The sequence below is a fragment of the Chelonia mydas genome, chromosome 26, assembly GCF_015237465.2.
Source record: "Chelonia mydas isolate rCheMyd1 chromosome 26, rCheMyd1.pri.v2, whole genome shotgun sequence".
NCBI classification, from domain to species: Eukaryota; Metazoa; Chordata; order Testudines; family Cheloniidae; genus Chelonia; species Chelonia mydas.
In genome coordinates this window covers 2,405,631-2,428,573 of record NC_057859.1, presented here as the reverse complement: position 1 = coordinate 2,428,573, position 22,943 = coordinate 2,405,631, and the positions used below count along the sequence as shown (strand labels likewise).

Here is a 22,943-nt window from a genome sequence, read left to right as displayed (position 1 = left end):
ATTTTCTCCAGCCCTCGACTCGTTTTTGTGGCTCTTGGCTGCACTCTCTCCAATTTTCAGCATCTTTTTAAAAACGTGGGCACCAGACCTGGGCACCATATCGGTCCCACCACCGCCGTGTGCAGAGGTAAAATCACTTCCCTGCTCACCTCGCCCTTCTTTTTATGCGTCCAAGAATCGCTTAAGCCCTGTTAGCCGCGGCATCGGGCTGGTTGCTCACACTCAGTTGCTTGTCCATGGTGACCCCTGGAGCCTTGGTAGGAGGGTGTTGAGTGAAGGGATGACACAATATCCAGCATGCTAATGAAGAGCATCAATCAATCAATCGAAATAGAAATGGCCAGCGGAACAGAGACGGTGACTTGGGAGAAATGCTGGGATGGTGCCCCGGGCGTTCAAGAACTCCATGACAGGGGGCTGGCTCCTGGCAGTGTTTAGCTCAGTTCCGATCGTGCTTTACGGAACTCTTCTTTTAACTTTCTCTTCCTTTCCTCGGCCAAGGAACCGGTGTTTGTGAAAGAAGATTGCAGCTGGAGACTGACGCTGGCAATTCATCACTGTCAGTGCCCCCGGATGAGGAGATTATTATTTACTTTCCTGTACGGCAGAGCACCAAGAGGCCCAACTGGGATTGGGGCCGGGGATGTGAGGCATTGTCCATGCAGCCCTTGCCCCAAAGAGCCTATCATCTGCAGAGAAAAGACAGGCAGAGAGTGGGAGGGGAGCCAGAGGCACCGAGAAGGGAAGTAACTTGGCCAAGATCACCCAGCAGATCAGTGGCGGAGCTGGGAACACAGCCCAGGTCTCCTGAGTCCCCATTCAATGCCCTGCGCACTGGACCTCACTGCCTGGGACATGGAAAGGGTCTGTCTGCTGACCCCAAAGATGGGCTGGGTGCTCGGTCAGAGTGAGGGGCAGGAGATGCTTTGAGGCACTGCCTGCACCACAGGGGATTCCTAGGGGGCAGGAGGGGCACAGAGTCTGGTCCCAGTAATACAGCGTGGAGAGAGGTTACACATTTCTCAGTGCATGCTGGGAGGAGGTGACAGTGTCTCTGAAGCAGCGGCATTGGGGCGGCCCTGCCCAGACCAGGGGATTTTCCCAGCCCGTCCGCGGTGCTCGGTGGGATGCACCAGATGCGTCACTAGCACAGCTCCAGAGCCGTCCTGGCTGAAGAACTTCCCAACCTCTCCAGAGGGCCGAATGATGTTGCTGAGGGAGTTGTGCAGAGTTTCTTTTGGCTGCTCTCTGCCGGGCAGCCAGTGGCAGCAGGCAGGGTGTCCGATTTCCCTCCCCTTGCTGGGAAGAGCGTGTTTGTGCTGGCCCCGGGTCAGGGGGGCTCGCAGTCCAGTTTACTCGAGTGAATTCTCCAGGCATGAGGTTGGTTGTAATGGGAATAAAGCGTCGTTTTCTCCCTGGCTGTCTCCCCAGGCCGGAGAGGAGAGATGTCTCCACTCGGGCCCGCCAGGCAAAGTCTGGAGGCAGAGGGATGTTTGTAAGCTGACGTGGGCAGAAGTTTAATGGAAGAGGCAGTAAAATGGAAACTGGTTCAACCCGTTAAAGCTAAACTACTTGGGCAGGTTTGGGTTCTGGGGACCAACAAAATGCATGTCCCGTGTCCGCATGGTCCATGGGGGTAAGCAGCAGGGTCTTTTCCTCTGCAACAGGGTAGCTGCTTCAAACTGGAGTCTCCTCAAGGAATTTCTCCCCTCTCCAGCCTGGTGGCAGTAACAAGAGACTCATGAGTCTCTATCGTGCCCTCCATCTCAAAACAAGCTACGGAAACTGCGTCACTGGCATGCAGCTGCTTCTTGGGTGGAACACAGCCACTGATATAACAACACACAAGCCAGGCATTAGCACAGGACGGGAGGGGAAGAAGGATCCCGTATCCAGCTGACACTGCGGAAGAAGTTCCATAGGTAGGATAGAATTACCCGAATTGGTGGCTTGGCCAGAGCTCTGGATTCAGGGGGGGAGGGCAAAGCTGTGTGGAATGTTTCCGATGCGCCATTTGGGCCTCGAGACTTGGGGTCGTTAGAGGGCTGCCGGGGAGGGGAGAGGGAGCAGAGAGACTGCAGAGCTGCAGGATTCTCATGGGACATAAATTATGCAATTATAGGAAATGTGATCCGTCCGGTAAGGTTACTCCGAGAGGGCTCAGGGCAGGAAATGGGACCCCTGGTGCAGATGGGACAGCCCCTTTTCCCTGCAACTGTGGCAAACAGATCTGGTACAAATAGCTGGCCGACAGCTTCATGTTACTGAAGGCCCCAGGCCCATCTCACTACGAGGGCAGTGGGGAGCGTCTGTGGGGCACAGCACGGCTCTGAATGCTGGGGTACGGAGCTAGCCTGGTAGTGTTCTCCAGGTGGCATATGGAAGGCCCCAGTTTCAGAGCACAGGGGATTAAGCTGTTTCCTTCTGTTGGCATTCCCTTCTCCGAGCCCATGTGTGCTTGGGGAGCAGGCTAGAGAAGGCTCCCTGGTGGGAAGGAGGCGGCGAAGGGCTGTGACGTTCTGTTTTTCTACTCTGTTCAGTATGTTGACTGCTGAGTTCTTTTGAAAATATGGATGTGAGAATCACAGCAGGAGCGGTGGGGTGCTGGGTAGTTTTGAAACTCTGGCCTAGACTTGGGGCTGAGCCCTTCTCTGGCCTTAATTGCCCCGTGCCTCAGTTTCCCACTTTGTAGACGGGAAGTAGTGATACTTGCCCAGTTTTGAGTAAAGCACTTTCCAGCTAAGTGTTGTTACTGAGTACCCCTAGTGCAAGCACATGGCAGTTTTTGAAAGGATCATTTAAAGGACGATTGAAATTATACTTGTATGCAGCGTGCTCACGCATACATATGTCCATATGAACCAATGTTAAATGGTGCCAGTGACAAAAGACTCGTAGCCAGTTTCTGGCCATATTGAGCTAGGCAGGCACATCTTCAGCAGCAGCTGGCCTGCTGTGGGATTCAGCCCATAGACTCTTAGCTGAGACATTGTTGGCGTTGTCCAGGAGGGGCCTTGCACAAAAATGCAGGTGGGTTTTCCCAGGGTGGCTTTACCTTTGCTGTCCTCTTTAGCGCCGTGCAGATGGAGCAGGCCGTGCTGCAGCCAACCCACCGGACGCACATTGGGTGGGCTGGAGTGTGCGTCTCTCCCGTGTAGTTGTCTAAGCAGAGAGCAGGGAGGAGAAGCAGTCGTTTCTGAGCAGGGAGGGGCCCAGGGCTAGAGAGCAAAGAGAAATCTAAAAGCCAAGGGTTCTTAACAGGCTGCAGAACCATAACCGACCCCGGGCAGCTCCACGGACTCTTTGAAGCAGGGTTTAATGGGAAAGCAACCTCTGGGGCTTAGGCAACTGACCCAAACATCACCTCCCCTATCCAATGTCTGCCTCTGCCAGGCTGGGTTCCTGGGGGATGGCCTACAGGTAATAAATCAGTCCCCATGTGTAAAAGCAAAGGGGGGTGAATTGTTGATCTGCAGATACAGGCAGAGACTTGGATTGTTGCCAGCACGCATGGAAAGGAATATGCTGAAACTCCATGGTGGCTGCACTGCTGATTCAATCTGACATTGTTAGAGAAGGACCCAGCCTGAGCCCACCAAACCCTAGGTGTGCTTGGATCTGGATCCAGCCTTGCTCCTCCAACTTATCTCCCCCTCATGGGAACGTCCCTGAATGGGGCATGCTGGTTCTGCTCCAGGATTGTGGTGGGTGCCTCCCGCGTCCAGGAGGAAGGGTGCCATCCTCTATGGGATCCTATACAGTCCTGACATCACTTCCATGACAGCTCCCTGGCCACGTTTTGCTGCTCCTGGCTCTTGGGGTTTCTCACTCACTCAGCGGAGTAGGACAAGCAGCGTGGAATGGAGCCCCATGGGCTCCCGGCGACACCGCGCCCTGGCTCTTGGGACGTGGCGAACCGTCAGCTCGTCCTGGGATGCACGTTCCGCCACCTGTCTGGAAGGACGCCCTGGACTGTTGGACACGTGGGGACACCGAACACGCACACATGGCAAGCTCAGCCAATGAGGGGCTGCTGGGCAGACCCTTGTCTGCTGCCAAGTCTGCGAGTGCTCGTGAGCACAGAGAGAGGCCTGGCATCTTCCCCTCCTTCCAACCAGCCACCCAGCAGGGAGCTGTAACACTTTCCAGCCTCGCTCCCTGTTCCCTTCTGAGAGATAATTAGAGAGAGATTGAACTGAAAGCTGCTAATGAGGTTCCTGCCCAGCATGTCTCAGCCCTGGCAACTCCTGGCTCTGATTGGCTGGGGAATCTAAACCCGCAGCAGGGACAACAATAGGGTCCCTTTCTGCTGCCCCGGCCATGCAGGATCTCAAAGCACTTTGCAAACCCCGCGTTAACCCTCGCACTTCCTGGCCCTTCCCCCCATGTGGCTGTGTCCCCAAGAGGTTTATGCGCCTTGCCAGGCCGGTGCCCATGCTGCTCTAGTTTGGGGCAGTTTGCTATCGAGGACCCAAGTTGCAGTGTTGGCTCACAGCTGCCCGCTGCCGGTGGGAAGGCGGTGGGTGTTCTGCTGCACCCTGGAGGCTGCCTGTGAATGGCTTGCAGGCTCCTAGTGCGGTGCAGTGCAGCCGCGAGGGTCCTGACGCCCACACTGGAGAATGGGGCTGGCTGTAGAAAGAGGCACCAGAGGGGTCCAGGTTATTTCAACCCTATTGTCTCTCTCGGGCCTGCCCATCCTGCATGGCGCGGGATCCACCTGGACCAGGATTTCTTCTGCCCCCTCCTGGGAGGAATGTCCTTGCCAACTCCTCCCTTCCAGCCTGGCCCCTTGCTGATCGAGATACGTGCTTGGCTGCTGGGAGCGGCAAGGGGCCTCCCCAGTGCTGCCCTCATTCCGGACAGTCACGGGACCGCAGTGCAGAGCGGTGGGATCCGAACATTGCCATCGGGGGCTGCTGGCGGCCCCAGTGTGAATCAGGCGAAGGGGGTGCCAGTCCAGTTCCTAGTGGACAGGTGGCACAAGAGGTGCCACCACGCAGGGCACTGATGTCCCAGCCCCGTTTTTCAGCAGCCTGGGACATCTCTGGAAGTTCTTTTCCCATCACAGAGCAGGTGAATGGATGAAGCCATTGCTGGCATCATTCCACTCCCCTTGGGCAAGTGGAGGACGAGGAGCAGGCTCTTCCAGGCAGCCCGGCCTTGGTCTGTGGCACAGGCTAGGCGTACCGGGTGTTTGCCAGTTGGTGCCATGGCTGCCTGTCCCAGGGACCTTCCAGGGCTGTTTGCACCCAGTCTGGGCTCCCCTGAGCTGGGTCGACACCACGTGTGGGGAGTGATCTGCCGGGAGCACTGTTCTAGGCTGCTCTGCCTCCCACCAGGATACGGAGCCTCCTGCCGGCCACTGGCTTCCTTTCTATTTATTTTCTCTCTCTCTTTCTCCAGGGACCTCAAGAACAACTTGATCAGCACGATCCAGCCCGGCGCATTCCTGGGCCTCTCGGAGCTGAAGCGCCTGTAAGTGGCCCCGGGCCCCTTGTTCGCTATTCTGGGAGAGTCGAGCCTGCCGCGCCCCTCCGTCCGCAGCAGCGCTGGCTCGTGGGCGGGGGCCAATGCACAGACCAGACCCCATCCACGCAGGGTCCCCTCTTGGTGCCCCCACCCTGGGCTTTGAAACAGCCTGACTCCGGGAGCTACCTGTCCTGCGGCTTTGCCCCACACACCGGGCAGGTGCTGAGCTCCTCCAGCAGGGCTAGGCGCACTCCGAGCCGCTGCTGCCCCGCTCGCAGCAGTGCCTGAATCCTGCCAGTCGGTTCATTTCGCCAGCACTGCTCCCTGCAGCACCAGAGGCTCCCCCCAGCAAGGCACCGCCGGCACTGCCCCAGTGCGGGGCTGTCTTCCAGCGCTCACACCGCTCTTACGTCCCCTCTGCTTGTTTCCAGAGACCTCTCCAACAACCGCATCGGCTGCCTCAGCGCCAGCGTCTTCCAGGGACTCGCCAACCTCCTCCGGCTGTAAGTACCCGGGAGGGGCCCGTGGGAGGGGCTCCCTGGAGGACACCTGCCCACAGGCACAGCGCTGGCCAGGGCTGTTCGGCTGTTGCGGAGCAGGACCCCCACACTTGCTCTGCCGCTCTCGCCCTCGTTCCCCTTCCCACCTGGCAGCAGGACCCTACTCCCTCCTCTCTGCTAGCAAGGGATGGAGCAAAGCCTAGCCTCTCCTGCCACCCCATCTCGCCACCACCTGCCCTTAGCATGGGACAGCCAAGCCTCCACCAGCCAGAGCTTAGCAATAGACACGCTCCAGCGCCCAAGTCCCCTGATCGTCCCCCAGCCGTGTCCAGCCCCTGTTCCACTGGGCACTCACCAAATTACCAGCCCTGCTGTTCCCACCTTATCAGTTACACCCCAGAGACTACAGCTCTGCTTCACACTCAGCACTTAGATTTGTTTACAGAAGGAGCCAGTACAAGTTTATTTAACGAGGAGCAGAGATGCCAGTGATAGCAAGCCGAGATGTTGGAAACAAAGGGTTACATATACACTAGACTCAAGACATGCCTGCGAGAGCCTAAACTTAACTGATAGGATGTTGTTATGCCAGAAGAGGAAACGCTCACTCAACATCCTTCCAGCGTGTAACAGCCAGACTTGGCTAGGATCTTCTGTTTGTGAAGCAAGCCCACTGCTTACTTCCTGGGTGACACTACCAGGGTGTCCCTGTGCAACCCCAGAGAGATCAAAACAACCCTTTGATCTTTGTTCAGGAATCGGACGCCCTCCCAAGGGTCCTCCCTGTAGAGTGTGCGAGCTCCCATTGGTTTCTGAATTGCGATTAGCTGGTGGCTCAGGAGGCAGAGAGGGGTCCATTGGGAAGTATACTGTGCTCGATTTGCATCTGACAGATAAGCACCTCCTGCTTGTTAGGAAGGAACAGCTGTCACCTCCGGTGCCCTGCTTTAACTCACAGACCTTACGAACGTCATTTCCAGGACAGGTCCGTAACTCCGTAACTGTTAGCGTCCCCTTATCCTTTTGCCAGGGCTGTGGTGGCCAGTGTGTTACTGGCTCTCTCTAGAGACCTCACATGCCCCCTTCAGTGAATTATTGTGAGTCTAACTGACCCGGGGATCCCTATAAAACTCTGTGCACCCTCTATGCCCTCTGCCAGATGGCATCAAGGGGGTCACAGGGACACACGCCCACCCAGGGTGCTGTCGTCTCTGATCTTCAGCCTCTTGGATTAGACACATGGGCGGGAGTCTGGATTGTGGGGAAGAAAGGAGGAGAGACCCCGCTCCTCAGCCAGACCCCACGGGCTGCTCCCAGCCTCCCCCTCAGCCTGCCCAGCTGGCTGACTGCCCAGTGGCTCCATTTCTCTGTGGGTCGCAAGCACAGCGTGACTTAGCTCCTGGGGGCAGACACTTCAGAGCAGCTTCTGCTGGAGATTGTGTGTGACGATGGCTGAATGGTCTGTCTGCCAGGCGAAGGTAGCGCTCAGCACGGAGCTCATTAAAGGCCCTTGCTGCTCAGCCTGTCGTGTGGGCTCCTCTGTCCCCACCTGTGTGGGGAGCTCATTAAGTGCTGCTTGGCGATTGTGTGCATTCTTGATCAAAGTGAGCTTTAAAACCCCAAGACATAGTGGCAAGCGGGGCCGGGCCTCTTGTTTTCGCTTTTCTCCATAAAACCAGGCCAGGGGAGGGGGGGGGGGGGGGGGGGGAGGGGGGCTAAGCCAGAGAACAAAAGCTGAGAGGGGCTGAAATGGCTGGAGAGATTCTGGGGGGAATTGGATTAAAGCAAAAAGCAAACTTTTGCCCTGAGTTTTCAGTGTATATCTCTGTATAATCCGTGATGTGAGGGTGTGGAGAGAGTTCGTAAAGCGAGAGGGAGTAAGTGAGCCCCAAGACTCCTGGGTTCTCGTCCCAGCACTTGGGGAAAGTGTTGCCTTGTCACTAGAGCTGGGGACTGGGCATCAAGACTTCTGGCCTTACATTTTCCAAAGTGACTAGTGGTTTTGGGCCCCCAAAATCGAGACCTAAAGGGCCCTGATTTTCAGAGGGCAGATACTCAGCACTTCCTGCGTGTCATCGGGCCCCCAGAACACTTGTGGCGAGATAGGCCCTTGGGTTCTATTTCTGGGCCTGCCACAGACTCTGTCCCTGCTCTGTGCCTCAGTTTCCCATCTGTAACATGGGGTAATGGTGGTCGCCCCCTCACAGAGGGAGTTGTGAGGTGAGGCTGAATGGGCTCCATACAGGGTGAGCTGGGGCGAATTCTTTGGCCTGAGATACACAGGAGATGATCTGTGGAGTCCTTCTGGCTCTATGGAACGCAGGGTGTTTATTGTTACTTGTGTCTGGTAGCCCCGCAATGGGCCACGTGCTATATGAGCACAGAGCTCCCCGTCCCCCTCTCTCTAAGGTCCCAGTTCAGCAATCTTAGCAGATGAGGCGAAAGCTGTCACCTGCTCCCTGGAGCCAGGAGCTTTCCCGCCCCAGGGGGGCCCGAGGCAGAAGCGTTGGGAGAGCAGGTTCTGCAGTGTCTGGAAATGCCCATTTCCTCCCCTGGCTCTGCGCCAAGAGATGTTTGCCCTGGGACTTGGCTTGGTGCGTTTGCCCAGCAGGTCAGAGTGCATCCGCCAAACCTCTGCCACCTCCAGCCCGGTTCTTGTCTCCTCCCACAGGAACATGTCAGGGAATATTTTCTCCAGCCTCCAGCCTGGCGTCTTTGACGAGCTGCCTTCTCTGAAAGTCGTGTGAGTATTTCGCTGAGAGGAAAGGGTGCGTCGCACGGCCCCCCTCACCCACCCTGCCTCCGTGCTAGGAGAATCGCCCTGGCCAGCAGGGAGCTGCGTGAGAGATGTGCGCTCACGCCCGGTGCCCTGAGGATGTGGTGTGCTCACACACGTGTGTGCAGACTGGCACGGGGACAGCAGTATGCGCAGCTGCCCATGTCCTGCCGCGACGGGTACACCCTCTGTGTGCCGCTCCTGTGCCACTCTGGCCTCCTGCAGTGAGCGTGGGGTGGACAGGCCTCGAGCTGTTACCTGTCCCAGCCCAGACCCTTGTGCCCAGCACTCCCCAACCCCTGAAGCATGTGGGGGGTGGTCCTGGCAGCAGCTGGGCTCATTCTGCCAACCCCCATCTCTGTGGGGCCTCGGCCATCCCTGACTCCAGTCCTTTTGCTTTGCCTCTTCCAGTGACTTTGCCACCGAGTACCTGACGTGCGACTGCAGCCTGCGCTGGACGCTGCCCTGGTCCAGGAACTGCTCGGCTCAGATCTCCGACAAGACGCTGTGCATATACCCCAGCCCCCTGCATGCCAAGCCGCTGAGGAGCATCCAGGAGAGCCAGCTGCAGTGTGGTGAGGCAGCCTGGCCTTGAGCACTGCTCGCAGGGGGCAGAGGGTGGGCAGCGCTGAGTGTCTGAGGGCCAGCCCCTAAGCCGTCCATCAGGCCTCCGACTGCCAAGGCCCTGGACAACTCCCTCGGCTTACTGTGGGCCCAGTAGGGAGCCAGCTAGTGCCAGCCGGGCTGGTGGTTTCTGTGGCGTGGACACCAGTCTGGCTGGGGATGGGACCGAGACCACCCCCTGCCTGTGGATCATGACCCACAGGGGCCTCCGGTCATGAGCGACCCAGGGGACCGGGCACAGCCGGAGGGGGCTCCCCGCCCCACCGGGGGATGAGGTGGCTCACCCAGGTATCTCGGCCCTTTCCTGCAGTGGGCACTCCGGAGCTGCACACCCACCACCTGATCCCTTCGCTGCGCCAGGTGGTGTTCCAGGGCGACCGCTTGCCCTTCCAGTGCACGGCCACCTATCTGGACAGCAGCACCCGCATCCGGTGGTACCACAACCGGGTGCTGGTGGAGGGGGACGAGCAGACTGGCATCATCCTGGAGGAGAGCCTCATCCACGACTGCACCTTCATCACCAGGTACGGAGCAGGCTCCATCCTGCCCGGGGTGCTGGGCAGCGAGTTGTAGGCACTGGGGAAGGATGCTCCGCAGTGCAGCCCGTGTGCCAAGCTGCTCTGGGCAGGGGCCGGGTTCCCGAAGGCTCAGCTCAGCCCTGGCCAGGGATCGCTCTGGACCTTGACAGCTCCTGCTGAAACCGAGCCCGCGAAAGCTGGGATTCCTGACTAAGCCTCACCTGGGTGCATGACGCTCTGCTTCACCTGGGGTGGGGGCTGGGATCTGGGTACCTAGTTCCCCTAGGTTCCTTTATAAATCCCAGCTCTTTATGTAAGTGCCAAATGACCATGTTTTCTTGCCAGCTGCCATCTCCTGCCCAGAGGTGGCTGCCTTGTGGTGGCATTTGAAATGATCCCTGGGCCTTGGTTTGGGCCCCCACCTGCAAGGGAAAGGGGCTGCAGAAAAGCAGTGGGTTAGCCCTGGGGAGATGTCTCGCCAATGGGTTAGCCGTGAGTATGGATGCAGACACGCCTCTGCCTGTCTCTCCATGGGGCCTAGGGCAGTGCCAGGCCTGTCAGTGAGCACTGCTGCCCTCCTGGCTTCTCAGATGTGAGCGTTTGCCTTGTCGTCTTCCCTCCCTCCTACCCCCCAGTGAGCTCATCCTCTCCAACATCCATGTTTTCTTGCCAGCTGCCATCTCCTGCCCAGAGGTGGCTGCCTTGTGGTGGCATTTGAAATGATCCCTGGGCCTTGGTTTGGGCCCCCACCTGCAAGGGAAAGGGGCTGCAGAAAAGCAGTGGGTTAGCCCTGGGGAGATGTCTCGCCAATGGGTTAGCCGTGAGTATGGATGCAGACACGCCTCTGCCTGTCTCTCCATGGGGCCTAGGGCAGTGCCAGGCCTGTCAGTGAGCACTGCTGCCCTCCTGGCTTCTCAGATGTGAGCGTTTGCCTTGTCGTCTTCCCTCCCTCCTACCCCCCAGTGAGCTCATCCTCTCCAACATCCACGTCTCTGCCAACGGCGAGTGGGAATGCGCCGTCTCCACCTCCCAGGGCAACGTCAGCAAGAAGGTGGAGATTGTGGTGCTGGAGACATCGGCCTCATACTGCCCAGCCGAGAGGGTCACCAACAACCGTGGGGACTTCAGGTCAGAACTGGGGCTCTATACCCCGACGCCCGCGCTCCAGCAGCTCCTCCCGGTCACTGCCCCGTGCCCACTCAGTTACCCATGGGGGAAAGGGCCTGGGGTGGGAGCGGCCTCTTCACGTTTCCTGCTGCAATCGGTGTGTGGTGAGCGCCCCCAGCAGGGCTCCGTGTTGCTGGCACAAGGGGCACTGGGTTTCCCTGTGGGGCTGCTGTGGGTACCGGGTTGCTGGGCCAGTTGCAGTGTGGAGGGGTCCCTTTCGCCAGCTGCCCCCATAACCCTGGGGGCATCAGGGGAGTTCCCTCCGCCTTCCTCCATCAGGATGAAGAGTTGGGCTGACTGGGAGGGTTGGCGGGCATGCGGGAAAAGGGGGTAGCGTCCACAGTTTGCCCTACGAGCCCAGTCCCCAGGTCCCTCCAGCCCAGCTTCCAACACCTCCTGCTTCTGAGAGGGGTGGAAAACTGCACTATGGGGTGGGGTGTGGCTGGAGATCCCTCCCTGCCCCCTGCGGGGCTCAGCAGGGGCCCAGCGGCACCAGTCCTGCCCTCCGGGTTGATAGCTGGTGTCTGTTTGCAGAGTCCCCCAGCGCCTCTAACTCCAGACAGACCGTGTGAATAACGCTGCAAACGCCGCCCTGTGGGAGGCGGGGGGGCGAGGAGGCAGCGCAGCGGGCGTGGGGGTGTCCGGGCTTTTCCGCTGGCTCCCCCACTCCTCAGGCTGCAGGCGCAGGGGGGTGCTGAAGGCTCGGTCCCGCAGGTGACCCGGCGTCTGGCAGTGATTAGGCAGCCATTGATAGGGAGGCTTCTTTGAAAGGCTTCCCGTGCTGGCAGCGCAGACGGGCTCCAGAAGCAGAGGTGTTGGAATTTCTCTGGCAAGAGACGAAAGGCTTTGGGAGCCCACTGTAACCTCGGCGGGGCCTTCATGGAATATAAATTACTGGTACAGTAAATATGGCTTAGATTAGCAGGACCCCACGCACGCCCCGCCCCCTCCGCTCCGCGCTGGGTATGGAATTGGATAGCTGGGGAAATTGGCATTCTGCCGCGGGAACTCCCCTGCAGGCCTCGGGCACAGAGGGTCTCGGGGGGTTTACTTGCTGCCGTGGGTTGGGGGGGATACAGAGGTGGCCAGCAGTCTGGGGGACGGGGCTGCTGGGGGTGGGGTGGGAGGGTATAGGGGGATGAAGGCTGCCAGGGAGTGATACAGTGGGGTACAGGGCAACTGGAGACCTGGGGGATATAGGCAGGCTTGGGGGAGAGGCACATGGGGGGGATACAGGGGTGGCTTGGGGCCTGAGAGTGAAATGGGCTGCAGTGCGGGGTCCTGGGACTGCAAGGAGGGGGATATGGGCTGCCAGAGGGTTCACAGGGATGCAGAGGTGGCTGGTGCCCATGGGGGCATACAGGGGGTACAAGGGCAGCAGGCTGCCAAGGGGTAGGGAGGATTCAGGGGTCCAGTTGCATTACCAGGATGTGAGAGAGCTGCTAGGCATCTGGGGTCCATCCTGCTGAGGGCAGAGGGACACGGGCAGGGTGGTTTTGGGCACTGGGGCACGAAGGGCTCAGGCAAAGCAGCCCACCCCATCCGTGCTGCCAGCTCTAGCCAGGATCAGCCCTACCCGGGGGATTGATTCCAGAATAAGCTATGGTGTGAATTTAATGCCCAACAACTCTTCGGGACTAGCCCCCAGGTGGGCCCTCCTAGTCAGGGAGAGCATGTCCATGCCAGAACAGCTGTTCTAGTCAATCTCCCCATGCAGACGAGCCCTTTGACTCAGTAAACTGCAGCCCTCTTATCGGCTGCCTTCTAGCCGATTGCCTGATCAGCTTCGTTCCAGCCATTGGGTCTCATGGTGGGACTGGGGGAAGGCATGTGACCTCCATGGGCCCCCCTCCCATAATCCAGTTGTGGTGGTAGCGGGTGAGCAGGGAGTGGCTCAGAAATGAGATGTTGAAACAGCTGGGCCGAGCCGAGATTTCCAGGGAGGGAAATAAATTACCCCATAAAAATCTCAGCTGCTCTGTGGATCATCTGAAGTCTTTCTCGTTGTCATGCCCTGCATGCAGCTGGAAAGCTTTTCCCTGATCCCCCTCGGGATCCCCCCAGTGCACACCATGGACGTGTTCCCCCCCCATGCACGGACGCATGCCTGCTCCCCCGCTCCATGCCAGCAGAGCTTCCTTGCTGTCTGCACCCGCCTGGTTCGTGGGCAGTTGACCCAGCAGAGCCCCGAGGAGATGGTGCTTCTTAACGTACCAGACGGGGTGCTCGCTGGCTGGTTTTGGCCATCGGCGAGCTGAGTCTGGGGGCGGTCTGTCCAGTTCCCAGCAGAGGGGCTAGATGATGACAGGGTTGCCAGTCCTCCGGGTTCTCGGCTGGCCCCTTCCACCCTTACTAACCCACCTCCGGCATCGAGCCTGTGCCGCTCCCAGCAGCTGCCGAGCCTCTGCTGTCAGCCCATCCCTGGAGGGGCCCTGAGTGCCCCAGGGGAGGGACCATTCCACTGGGAGCCTGCCAGCAGCCCTGCTGTGTGCTGGGAGAGCCCCAGGCAGGCTCCGTGCACCCAGCTCTGCACAGCCGGTTTGCATTTCTCCCCCACTGTCATAGTTTTCCCGGTCTCGTGCTCCCTTGAGGCTGGTGGTGGGTTCCCAGGGCCGCGGCAGGGGAGCGGGGCTAATTACAGCCTAGCCCAGCCATGGTGCTGACTCAGTGCGCTGCAGGAGGGCTAGGCACTGTTTGCCTTTTGTCATTCAGGAAATGGAAATCGGCCTGCCTCTGGCCCTCCCCCACCAGCTCCTGCCTGCCTGTGGCCCCCCAGCTCCCGGCTGCCTGTCCCCCACCCACCTGTCCCCCCTCTTTCTGTCTGGGCTCCAATGGTCCGTGTAGCTCTGGGCTGGGGGAAGGTGTCATGCTGCGAGCCCTGGGGTCTGGACCCTTCTGTCAGTCTCAAGAGGGGATAATCTGGGCAGCAGGAGGCCATGCTGCCCCTGCCCACATGCTCAGTAGGACACCCTGAGGTGGGAGGGGAGCCTCTGTGGCCCAGTAATAACATCCAGGGACCGCAGCGGGGCTGGTTGCTGGGGCAGGGCAGCACCTTCTTGGCTAAGGCTCTCGTCCCTTCCGTAGTCCCAAGAGGCTGGCCAGCCTAGGGACATGCACGCTAGAGAATGCAGCGAAAATCCCCCATTTCTGTGTCCCCTGTTGGGAAAATAGCTCAGCCAAGCAGTTTCCCACTCAGCGAACCCCTCCCTGCAGGATCCACCTGCCTGCTTAGATTTAACCTGCTTCCATACATGCCTAGTGGTGAGTGCTGCGGGCCTGGGACTGACAGACGGAGCGGGCTGGGAGTCAGGGCTCTGGGTTCCCTTGCTGGCATTGCCCCTGGCCTTTGGGCAAGTCCCTTCTCCTGTCAGGGCAGCCTGGAAGGCCGGAGCAGAAGGTGCTTGGAGGAGGCAGGTGCTGCAGCTGTTGTTATTTTCAATGTCATTCTTTATGGTGCTCCGAAGCGCATAGCACAGGGTCCAAGGCTCCTCGGTTACCCTTTATTATTATTGTAGGGCCTGCTGACCAGGGCTGGGGATCAAGGCCCCGTAGTGCTAGGCACCCCGAGAACAGAGACTGCCCCAGCTCCCAACCCAGGATTTGGGCAGCCTGCGCGGGGTGAATTAACGCACAAACCGGGGTGGGGAGGTGTTAGCGGGACAGCAGCCGGACCAGTCCCTGGTGCAGGGACCTGCCAGCTCTGTGGCGAAGGGTGTCCAGGAGGGACTGAAAGGGGACGATTTGGGCGTGGGGATCCTTCCAAACGCAAGGGCAGCAGGGGAGAGAATGGAAGATGCTGTGGGGAGAGGGCGATGGTGTCTGGGGGCCTGCCCGGGGCCCCAGAGTGGCCGTGCAGGCCGGGCACATTCTCACCGCGTGTCTCCCCTTTTCATCTAGGTGGCCCCGCACCTTGGCCGGCATCACTGCCTACCAGTCCTGCCTGCAGTACCCCTTCACCTCGCTGGCCATGAACGGCGGCCCCGTGGCGGAGAAGCAGGCGTCGCGGGGCTGCGACCGCATGGGGCGCTGGGAGGAGGGCGACTACTCGCACTGCCTGTACACCAACGACATCACCCGCGTGCTCTACACCTTTGTGCTGGTGAGTGGGGCCTGGCTGAGATGAAGGGAAGGAAAAGGTTTCCTCTGCGCCCATCTGGCCTGGCTGTCTGCAGTATGCATTTGCAGCGTTCATCCTTCTGCTTGCTTCTCTTTCCATCTACAGTGTGCATTTCTCTGTCCATTTGCAACCTGCATCCCTCTGCCTGTCTGTCTGCAGTATGCGTTTTGTCTGCCTTTCTCTCTAGCCATCTGCAGTGTGCATCTGTCTGCCTGCCAGCCTACCTGTCCATCTGCAGCCTGCATCCCTCTGCTTGCCTGCCTGTCTGCATCTCTGTCTGTCCGTCTGCAGCGTTCATCCCTCTGCTTGCTTCTCTGTCCATCTGCAGTGTGCATCTGCCTGCCTGCCAGCCTGTCTGTCCATTCATTTGCAGCCTGCATCCCTCTGCCTGTCTGTCTGCGGTATGTGTTTTGCCTTCCCGTCTCTCTAGGTATCTTCAGTGTGCATCTGTCTACTTGCCAGCCTGTCTGTCTGTCTGCAGCCTGCATCCCTCTGTCTGTCTGTCTGTCTGCAGCCTGCATCCCTCTGTCTGTCTGCAGTATGCGTTTGCCTGTCTGTCCATCTGTCTGCCCGTCATGTTTCCAGGCGAGTGTGGCCATGGTACAGCTGTGCCAGTTGCAGGCTGCAGCTGTAGCCCTGCGTGCCGTTCAGTGACCCTTCTGTAGATCAGGGCATCTCTGAGGCAGTCCCTGCCCCAGCTCCCTGGCACTGTTGAGCTGGGCTAGCAGGAGGGGGGTATTGACCCAGCTGGTGACTCCCCCGTTGCCTCTGCAGATGCCCATCAATGCCTCCAATGCCCTGACGCTGGCGCACCAGCTGCGCGTGTACACAGCTGAGGCTGCCAACTTCTCCGACATGATGGACGTCATCTATGTGGCCCAGATGATCGAGAAGTTCATTGGCTACGTGGACCAGATCAAGCAGGTAGGGCTTTTTCCCTTGCCCCAGCTCCCTGTCACGAGCCCTCTCTGCACGCTCCTCCCCTTCCGCACACAGCCTCGTCTGCCCCAGTTCTCCCTCTTCTCCCCCCACGTGGTGCTGTCCATGAGCGCTCAGCTCCTCGTCCCAGTGCCAAGGTGTCTGTGAGCAGAGCCCAGCCTGGGGGTCGAGTGCTTCAGGTGTTCTCATCCTCCAGCACGTGAGCCCCTGCCCAGAGCAGTCACTGTCCTCCAGCCAGGCGGAGTATTTCCTTCCCCCCCAGCCCCCTTCTAGGCCTCTCTGCAGGCCCCCGCTGGCCCTCACACCCACCCAGACACAGGCTGACGTCACCACCCCAAGAGGGAGGCTGTGGCACAGAGGTGGAGGGACCGTCCCATGCTCCAAACGCCCCTGGGGAATCTTCCTTGAATCCCTGGGGCTGGGTGTGTCAGAGCCCACGACGACCACCCCCCTGCTCCCCTCCAGCTCCCGGACGTCATGGTGGAGATGGCAAGTAACATGATGCTGGTGGACGACCACATCCTGTGGATGGCTCAGATCGAGGACAAGGCCTGCACCAGCATCGTCCGCTCCCTGGAGAAGATCGCGGGCTACGTGCTCAGCAGCAACTCGCAGCATGTGGCCGTGGTAGGGCCCCAGGGCTGGGGAGCTGGGCAGGGCTGGAGGGAGCTCAGGGCTGGAATAGCAGGGGGCTGGGGATCAGCTCTGAGGGGCGCTGGGTGAGAGTGGCCTGGCCTCTGCCTCCAAGGCTGCTAGGCTCCTTGTGGTGGGTGCCCTGCTAACGCCCTGGCTGCTTTGCACCCTCGGCAGAACTCAAGGAACATCGCCTTCGAGGCCTACTTGATTAAGCCAGAGAGCTACACGGGGCTGAGCTGCACGGCCTTCCAGAAGCAAGACGGCGGGCGCCCGTCGCTGCCGGAGCAGGAGGCTGAGCCCCTGGCTGACCAGCAGCTGAAGTTCAGGTGCACCACGGGCCGGCCCAACATCTCACTGGCCAACTTCCACATCAAGGTACTGGGGGGTGGCGATGGGGAGGGGCAGGGCCTGAGAGCTGCGCCGTCTGGGACCTGCTAACCTGTTGCTCCCTGTCCCCTCAGAACAGCATCGCTCTGGCCTCCATCCAGCTGCCCCCCAGCCTGTTCTCCGCCTCGGCCCCGCTCTCCCTGCCCCAGGCCTGCAAGGTCCAGTTCCTGGTGTTCCGGAACGGCAAGCTCTTCCGCAGCACCGGCAACTCCTCCCGCCTGGCCAACAACGGCAAGCACCGCAGCGTGGCCACCCCCGTGATCTACGCCGGGACACGTAAGGGGCACTGCTGCACGGGGGACAGGGCCATTGCACTGGGCTCTGCACAGCCTGCCCTGCTCGGGGGTGCAGCGCCAAGGGCTACGAGAGAGGCTATCACCGGGTCACTGGAGCCCACGTCCTCCTCCCCCGGGCCCAAGGGCCGTGTGGCTCTCAGCAGCGCAGACCCATGTGGTGGGTTGTCTCTGACCCAGATGTGAAGCCGTAGGGGCCCCTGCTGGCCAAACTTTCCTTCCAGATGGGCAGCTGGCCTCCCCCCTGCCCATCGGGGGTCTGGTGGGGCACGGCAGTGGCAGCATGCAGAGGCCACGGGCCTGCCTTCCACTCCACATTGGTTGCTGCTGCTTTACTCTCCCCTTGTGCGTCAGGTAGGGTGTTGCTCAGCCAGGGCCCAGGAGGCAGCTGCAGAGCAGACTACCCCAGGTCTGACCCTGCCTGGGCCCTGGACAGCAGGGAGTGGAGTGAGAAAGTGAGGGATGAGCCCACGCAGTGCATCTGCTCAGCCGTTCTCCTCCCCTTCCCTCCCCAGATGGCTGTGGGGTCAGTAACCTCACCGAGCCCATCACTGTCTCGCTGCGCCACTTCAGGGAAGGGGCTGACCCCGTGCCTGCCCACTGGAACTTCGAGATGCTGGGGGGCTCCGGGGGCTGGAGCGCCGAGGGCTGTCAGCTGGCCCACCAAGAGCCCAACATCACCACCCTGCTCGGCCGGCACCTGAACAACTTCGCAGTGCTCATGGTAAGGGGGGGGGGCAGGAGAGGGAGGGGAGACTCTGGCCTCCTGAAGTAGACTAGGGGTGTTATCTTGGGGGGAGGGGGAGGCAACTGCTCTCTCCTCTTCACACAGTGGCTCCAAAGCATCACACCATGCTTGCCCTGGATTTGTCCTACCCCCTCTCATAAGAACGGCCAGACTGGGTCAGACCAAAGGTCCATCTAGCCCAGTATCCTGTCCTCTGATAGTGGCCAATGGCAGGTGCCCCAAAGGGAATGAACAGACAGGTAATCATCAAGTGATCCATGCCCTGTCACCCAATCCCAGCTTCTGGGAAACAGAGGCTAAGGACACCATTCCTGCCCATCCTGGCTAATAGCCATTGATGGAACTGTCCTCCATGAATCTATCTATCTATCTCCCTTTTGAACCCCGTTATAGTATTGCCTTCACAACACCCTCTGGCAAGGAGTTCCAGAGGTTGACAGTGCATTGTGTGAAAAAATACTTTCTTGTGTTTGTTTTAAACCTGATACCTATTAATTTCATTTGGTGGCCCCTTGTTCTTGTATTATGAGAAGGAGTAAATAACGCTTCCTTATTGACTTTCTCTATACCACTCATGATTTTATAGACCTCTATCATATCCACCCTTAGTCGCCTCTTTTCCAAGCTGAGAAGTCCCAGTCTTATTAATCTCTCCTCATACAGAAGCTGTTCCATACCCCTAATCATTTTTCTTATCCTTTTCTGAACCTTTTCCAAGTCCAAGGTATCTTTTTTGAGATGGGGCGAACACATCTGCACCCAGTATTCAAGATGTGGGCGTGCCGTGGATTTATAGAGGCAATACGATATTTTTCTGTCCTATTATCTATCCCTTTCTTAATGATTCCCAACAGTCTGTTTGCTTTTTTGACTGCTGCGGGACATTGAGTGGATGATTTCAGAGAACTCTCCACAATGACTCTAAGTTCTCTTCCTTGAGTGGCAACAGCTAATTTAGACCCCATCATTTTATATGTATAGTTGGGATGATGTTTTCCAGTGTGCATCACTTTGCATTTATCAACATTAAATTTCATCTGCCATTTTGTTGCCCGGTCACCCAGTTTTGTGAGATCCTTTTGTAGCTCTTCGCAGTCTGCCTGGGATTTAACTATCTGGAGTAGTTTTGTATCATCCGCAAATTTTGCCACCTCACTCTTTACCCCTTTTTCCAGACCATTTATGAATATGTTAAATAGGATTGGTCCCAGTACAGATACCTGGGGGACACCACTATTTATCTCTCTCCATTCTGAAAACTTACCATTTATTCCTACCCTTTGTTTCCTATCTTTTAACTAGTTACCAATCCATGAGAGAACCTTCCCTCTTATCCCTTGGCAGCTTATTTTGCTTAAGAGCCTTTGGTGAGGGACCTTGTCAAAGGCTTTCTGAAAATCTAAATACACTATATCCCCTGGATCTCCTTTGTCCGCATGCTTGTTGACCCCCTCAAAGAATTCTAGTAGATTGGTGAGGCATGATTTCCCTTTACAAAACCATGTTGACTGTTTCCCAACAAATTATGTTAATCTATGTGTCTGACAATTTTGTTCTTTACGATAATTTCAACCAGTTTGCCTGGTACTGAAGTGAGGCTTACTGGCCTGTAGTTGCCAGGGTCACCTCTGGAGCCCTTCTTAAAAATTGGTATCACATTAGCTATCCTGCAGTCATTTGGCACAGAAGTCGATTTAAATGATAGGTTACAGATGACAGTTAGTAGTCCTGCAATTTCACATTTGAGCGAATACCATCAGGTCCTGGAGTTTTATCAGTTTGTTCCAAAACCACCTCTGACACCTCAATTTGGGACAGTTCCTCAGATCTGTCACCCAAAAAGAATGGCTCAGGTTTGGGAATCTCCCTCACAGCCTCAACAGTGAAGACCGATGCAAAGAATTCATTTAGTTTCTCCACAATGGCCTTATCATCTTTGAGTGCTCCTTTAGCATCTCTATCATCCCGTGGCCCCACTGGTTGTTTAACAGGCTTCCTGCTTCTGATGTATTTAAAAAAAATTTTGCTATTACTTTTGGAGTCTTTGGCTCGCTGTTCCTCAAATTCTTTTTTGGTCTTTCTAATTATATTTTTATACTTCATTTGCCAGAGTTTATGCTCTTTTCTATTTTCCTCATTAGGATTTATCTTCCACTTTTTAAAGGATGCCTTTTTGCCTCTCACTGCTTCTTTTACATTGTTGTTTACCCACAGTGTTTAACCAAAGCCGACGGTATGGAGGAGCATGTGGTTTGGACAGACGCATCCCTTAAGGGAGGATCTATAAATGGAGATTATGGTGGCTTTTTTTAAAAAAACTGTTTTTTAATTTGGGGTATACTTTTAAGTTGAGCCTCTATTATGGTGCCTTTAAAAAGTTTTCACGCAGCTTGCAGGGATTTTACTTTTGGTGCTTTACCTTTTAATTTCACTAGCCTCCTCACTTTTGTGTAGTTCCCCTTTCTGAAATTAAATGCTACCGTGTTGGGCCGCTGTGGAGTTTTCCTGGCCACCGGGATGTTAAATTTAATTATATTATGGTCACTTTTACCAAGTGGTCCAGCTATAGTCACCTCTTGGACCTGATCCTGTGCTCCACTTAAATCAAGAATTGCCTCTCCTCTGGTGGGTTCCAGGACTAGCTGCTCCAAGAAGCAGCCATTTAAGGTGCTGAGAAACTTTATCTCTGCATCCCGTCCTGCGGTGATATGTACCCAGTCAATATGGGGATAGTTGAAATCCCCCATTATTATTATTGAGTTTTTTATTTTAATAGCCTCTCTAATCTCCCTGAGCATTTCAGAGTCACCAACACCATCCTGGTCAGGTGTTCTGTAATATAGCCCTACTGCTATAGTCTTATTTTTCAAGCATGGAATTACTATCCATAGAGATTCTATAGTACAATTTAGTTCATTTAAGATTTTTACTTCATTTGATTCTACGCTTTCTTTCACAGATAGTGCCCCTCCCCCACCAACACGACCTGTTCTGTCCTTCTGATATATTTTGTACCCTGGTATTACTGTGTCCCGTTGATTATCCTCATTCCACCAAGTGTCTGTTCTATCAATGTCCTCATTTAATAAGAGGCAGTCACGTTCACCCATCTTATTATTTAGACTCCTAGCACTGGTAAAGAAGCATTTTAAAAACTTGTCACTTTTTAGCTGCCTGCCATTACATGATGTAATTGAATGGGACTTTTTTTTTAATTTGACTGTTTCTCATCAGATCCTACCTGTATTTTATCATCTTCCATCCTCTCCTCCTCATTAGGACATAGGGAATCTCCATTTATAGATCCTCCCTTAAGGGATGTCTCTGTTCAAACCACATGCTCCTCCGTACCTGTCGGCTTTCCCCCTGCCCTTAGTTTAAAAATTGCTCTACGACGTTTTTAATTTTAAGCACCAGCAATCTGGTTCCGTTTTGGTTTAGGTGGAGCCCATCCTTCCTGTATAGGCTCCTCCTTTCCTCAGTTCCTAATAAATCTAAACCCCTCCTCCCGACACCATCGCCTCATCTACGCATTGAGACCCTGCAGTTCTGCCTGTCTGATTGGCCCTGCGAGCATTTCAGAGAATGGTACCATGGAGGGCCTGGACTTCAGTCTCTTACCTAGCAGCCTACATTTGACCTCCAGGATCTCTCTCCTGTCCTTCCCTACATCATTGGTACCTACATGTACCACGACCAGCGGCTCATCCCCAGCACTGCACATAAGTCTGTCTAGATGTCTCGAGAGATCTGCAATCTTCACACCAGGCAGGCAAGTCACCATGCGGTTCTCCCGGTCATCACAAACCCAGCTATCTGTTTCTAATGATCAAACTGCCCATTACTAATGCCTGTCTCTTCCTAATAACTGGAGTTATCTCCCCCAGAGAAGTATCCTCAGTGTGAGAGAATACCACATCATCATCATCTGGGAGGAGGGTCCCAACTACGGGATTGTTTCCCTTTGCTCCAGTTGGATGTTCTCCTTCCTTGAGGCTTTCATCCTCCTCAACAGCACAGAGACTGAGGGTGGGACCATTCTACTGGGTCCCAGAAAGTCTCATGTATGTACCTCTCTGGTCTCCAAAGTCTGTACCCGGTCTCTGAGGGCCACGAGCTCCTTGCACTGAATGCATACATACGCCACCAGCCCACAGGGCAGCTAATCAGACATGCTGCATTGAGTGCAATAAACTGGGTACCTCCCACTCTGTTGCTGGACTTCTGCCTGCATTCTCTTTTTACTCCTGAAGCTTGTTCCCTTGTTGGTGCTTTGTTTTTATCAAGCGGTGTTTTGACCTTTAAGTGCAAAGAATGGTAGGTGTATCTTGCCCCTGCTCACACTCCCCCGTAAACTCCCTTGCCAAACTCCTGTTAGCCGCTCCCCCGCCACCCCTTCCAGCTGGCCGGGAGAGTAACAGTCATTGTCCGCTCATGCACAGGCTGTGGGCTACGGCAGCAGCAATCCCCAGTGGCCCTAGTATGGCAGTCTTGACTTAGCCAGCTTACCCCTAGTCCGGGTGGAGCCAGATATAGATGTGAAACTAATTTTGTTTTTGTAACTAGGAACTCAGCAATTTCCCCAGTGAGGCACCAGGCCCAGCTGAGGTTCTGCATCCTGTTCTTTACACCTGCACTGCCCTCCTGCTGCTGTGCTTGTTCACCACCATCATCACTTACATCATCAACCACAGGTGAGCGGGGACATGGTGCGGTACTCTGTTAACCAGCTGCCACTTTCACCTCAGAGGTGGCTGCACGTCAGTGGT

At 56.6% G+C, this 22,943-nt stretch overlaps 1 protein-coding gene across 3 annotated transcripts in view; it reads left to right on the top strand.

Moving 5' to 3' along the window:
- ADGRA2 (adhesion G protein-coupled receptor A2) overlaps positions 1-22,943 on the top strand; it is a 103,259-nt gene that overhangs the window by 73,791 nt on the left and 6,525 nt on the right. For 2 of the 3 annotated variants that reach the window (XM_043536190.1, XM_037886547.2), the window contains exons 3-15: positions 5,404-5,475; positions 5,901-5,972; positions 8,641-8,712; positions 9,157-9,320; positions 9,680-9,893; positions 10,851-11,015; positions 14,952-15,153; positions 15,946-16,095; positions 16,576-16,737; positions 16,921-17,121; positions 17,208-17,409; positions 17,942-18,150; positions 22,741-22,868. In XM_043536190.1, coding sequence (XP_043392125.1) covers positions 5,404-5,475; positions 5,901-5,972; positions 8,641-8,712; positions 9,157-9,320; positions 9,680-9,893; positions 10,851-11,015; positions 14,952-15,153; positions 15,946-16,095; positions 16,576-16,737; positions 16,921-17,121; positions 17,208-17,409; positions 17,942-18,150; positions 22,741-22,868 — 2,013 coding nt within the window. The remainder of the gene's footprint in view (positions 1-5,403; positions 5,476-5,900; positions 5,973-8,640; positions 8,713-9,156; positions 9,321-9,679; positions 9,894-10,850; positions 11,016-14,951; positions 15,154-15,945; positions 16,096-16,575; positions 16,738-16,920; positions 17,122-17,207; positions 17,410-17,941; positions 18,151-22,740; positions 22,869-22,943) is intronic. The other variant, XM_043536189.1, reaches the window with a different exon arrangement.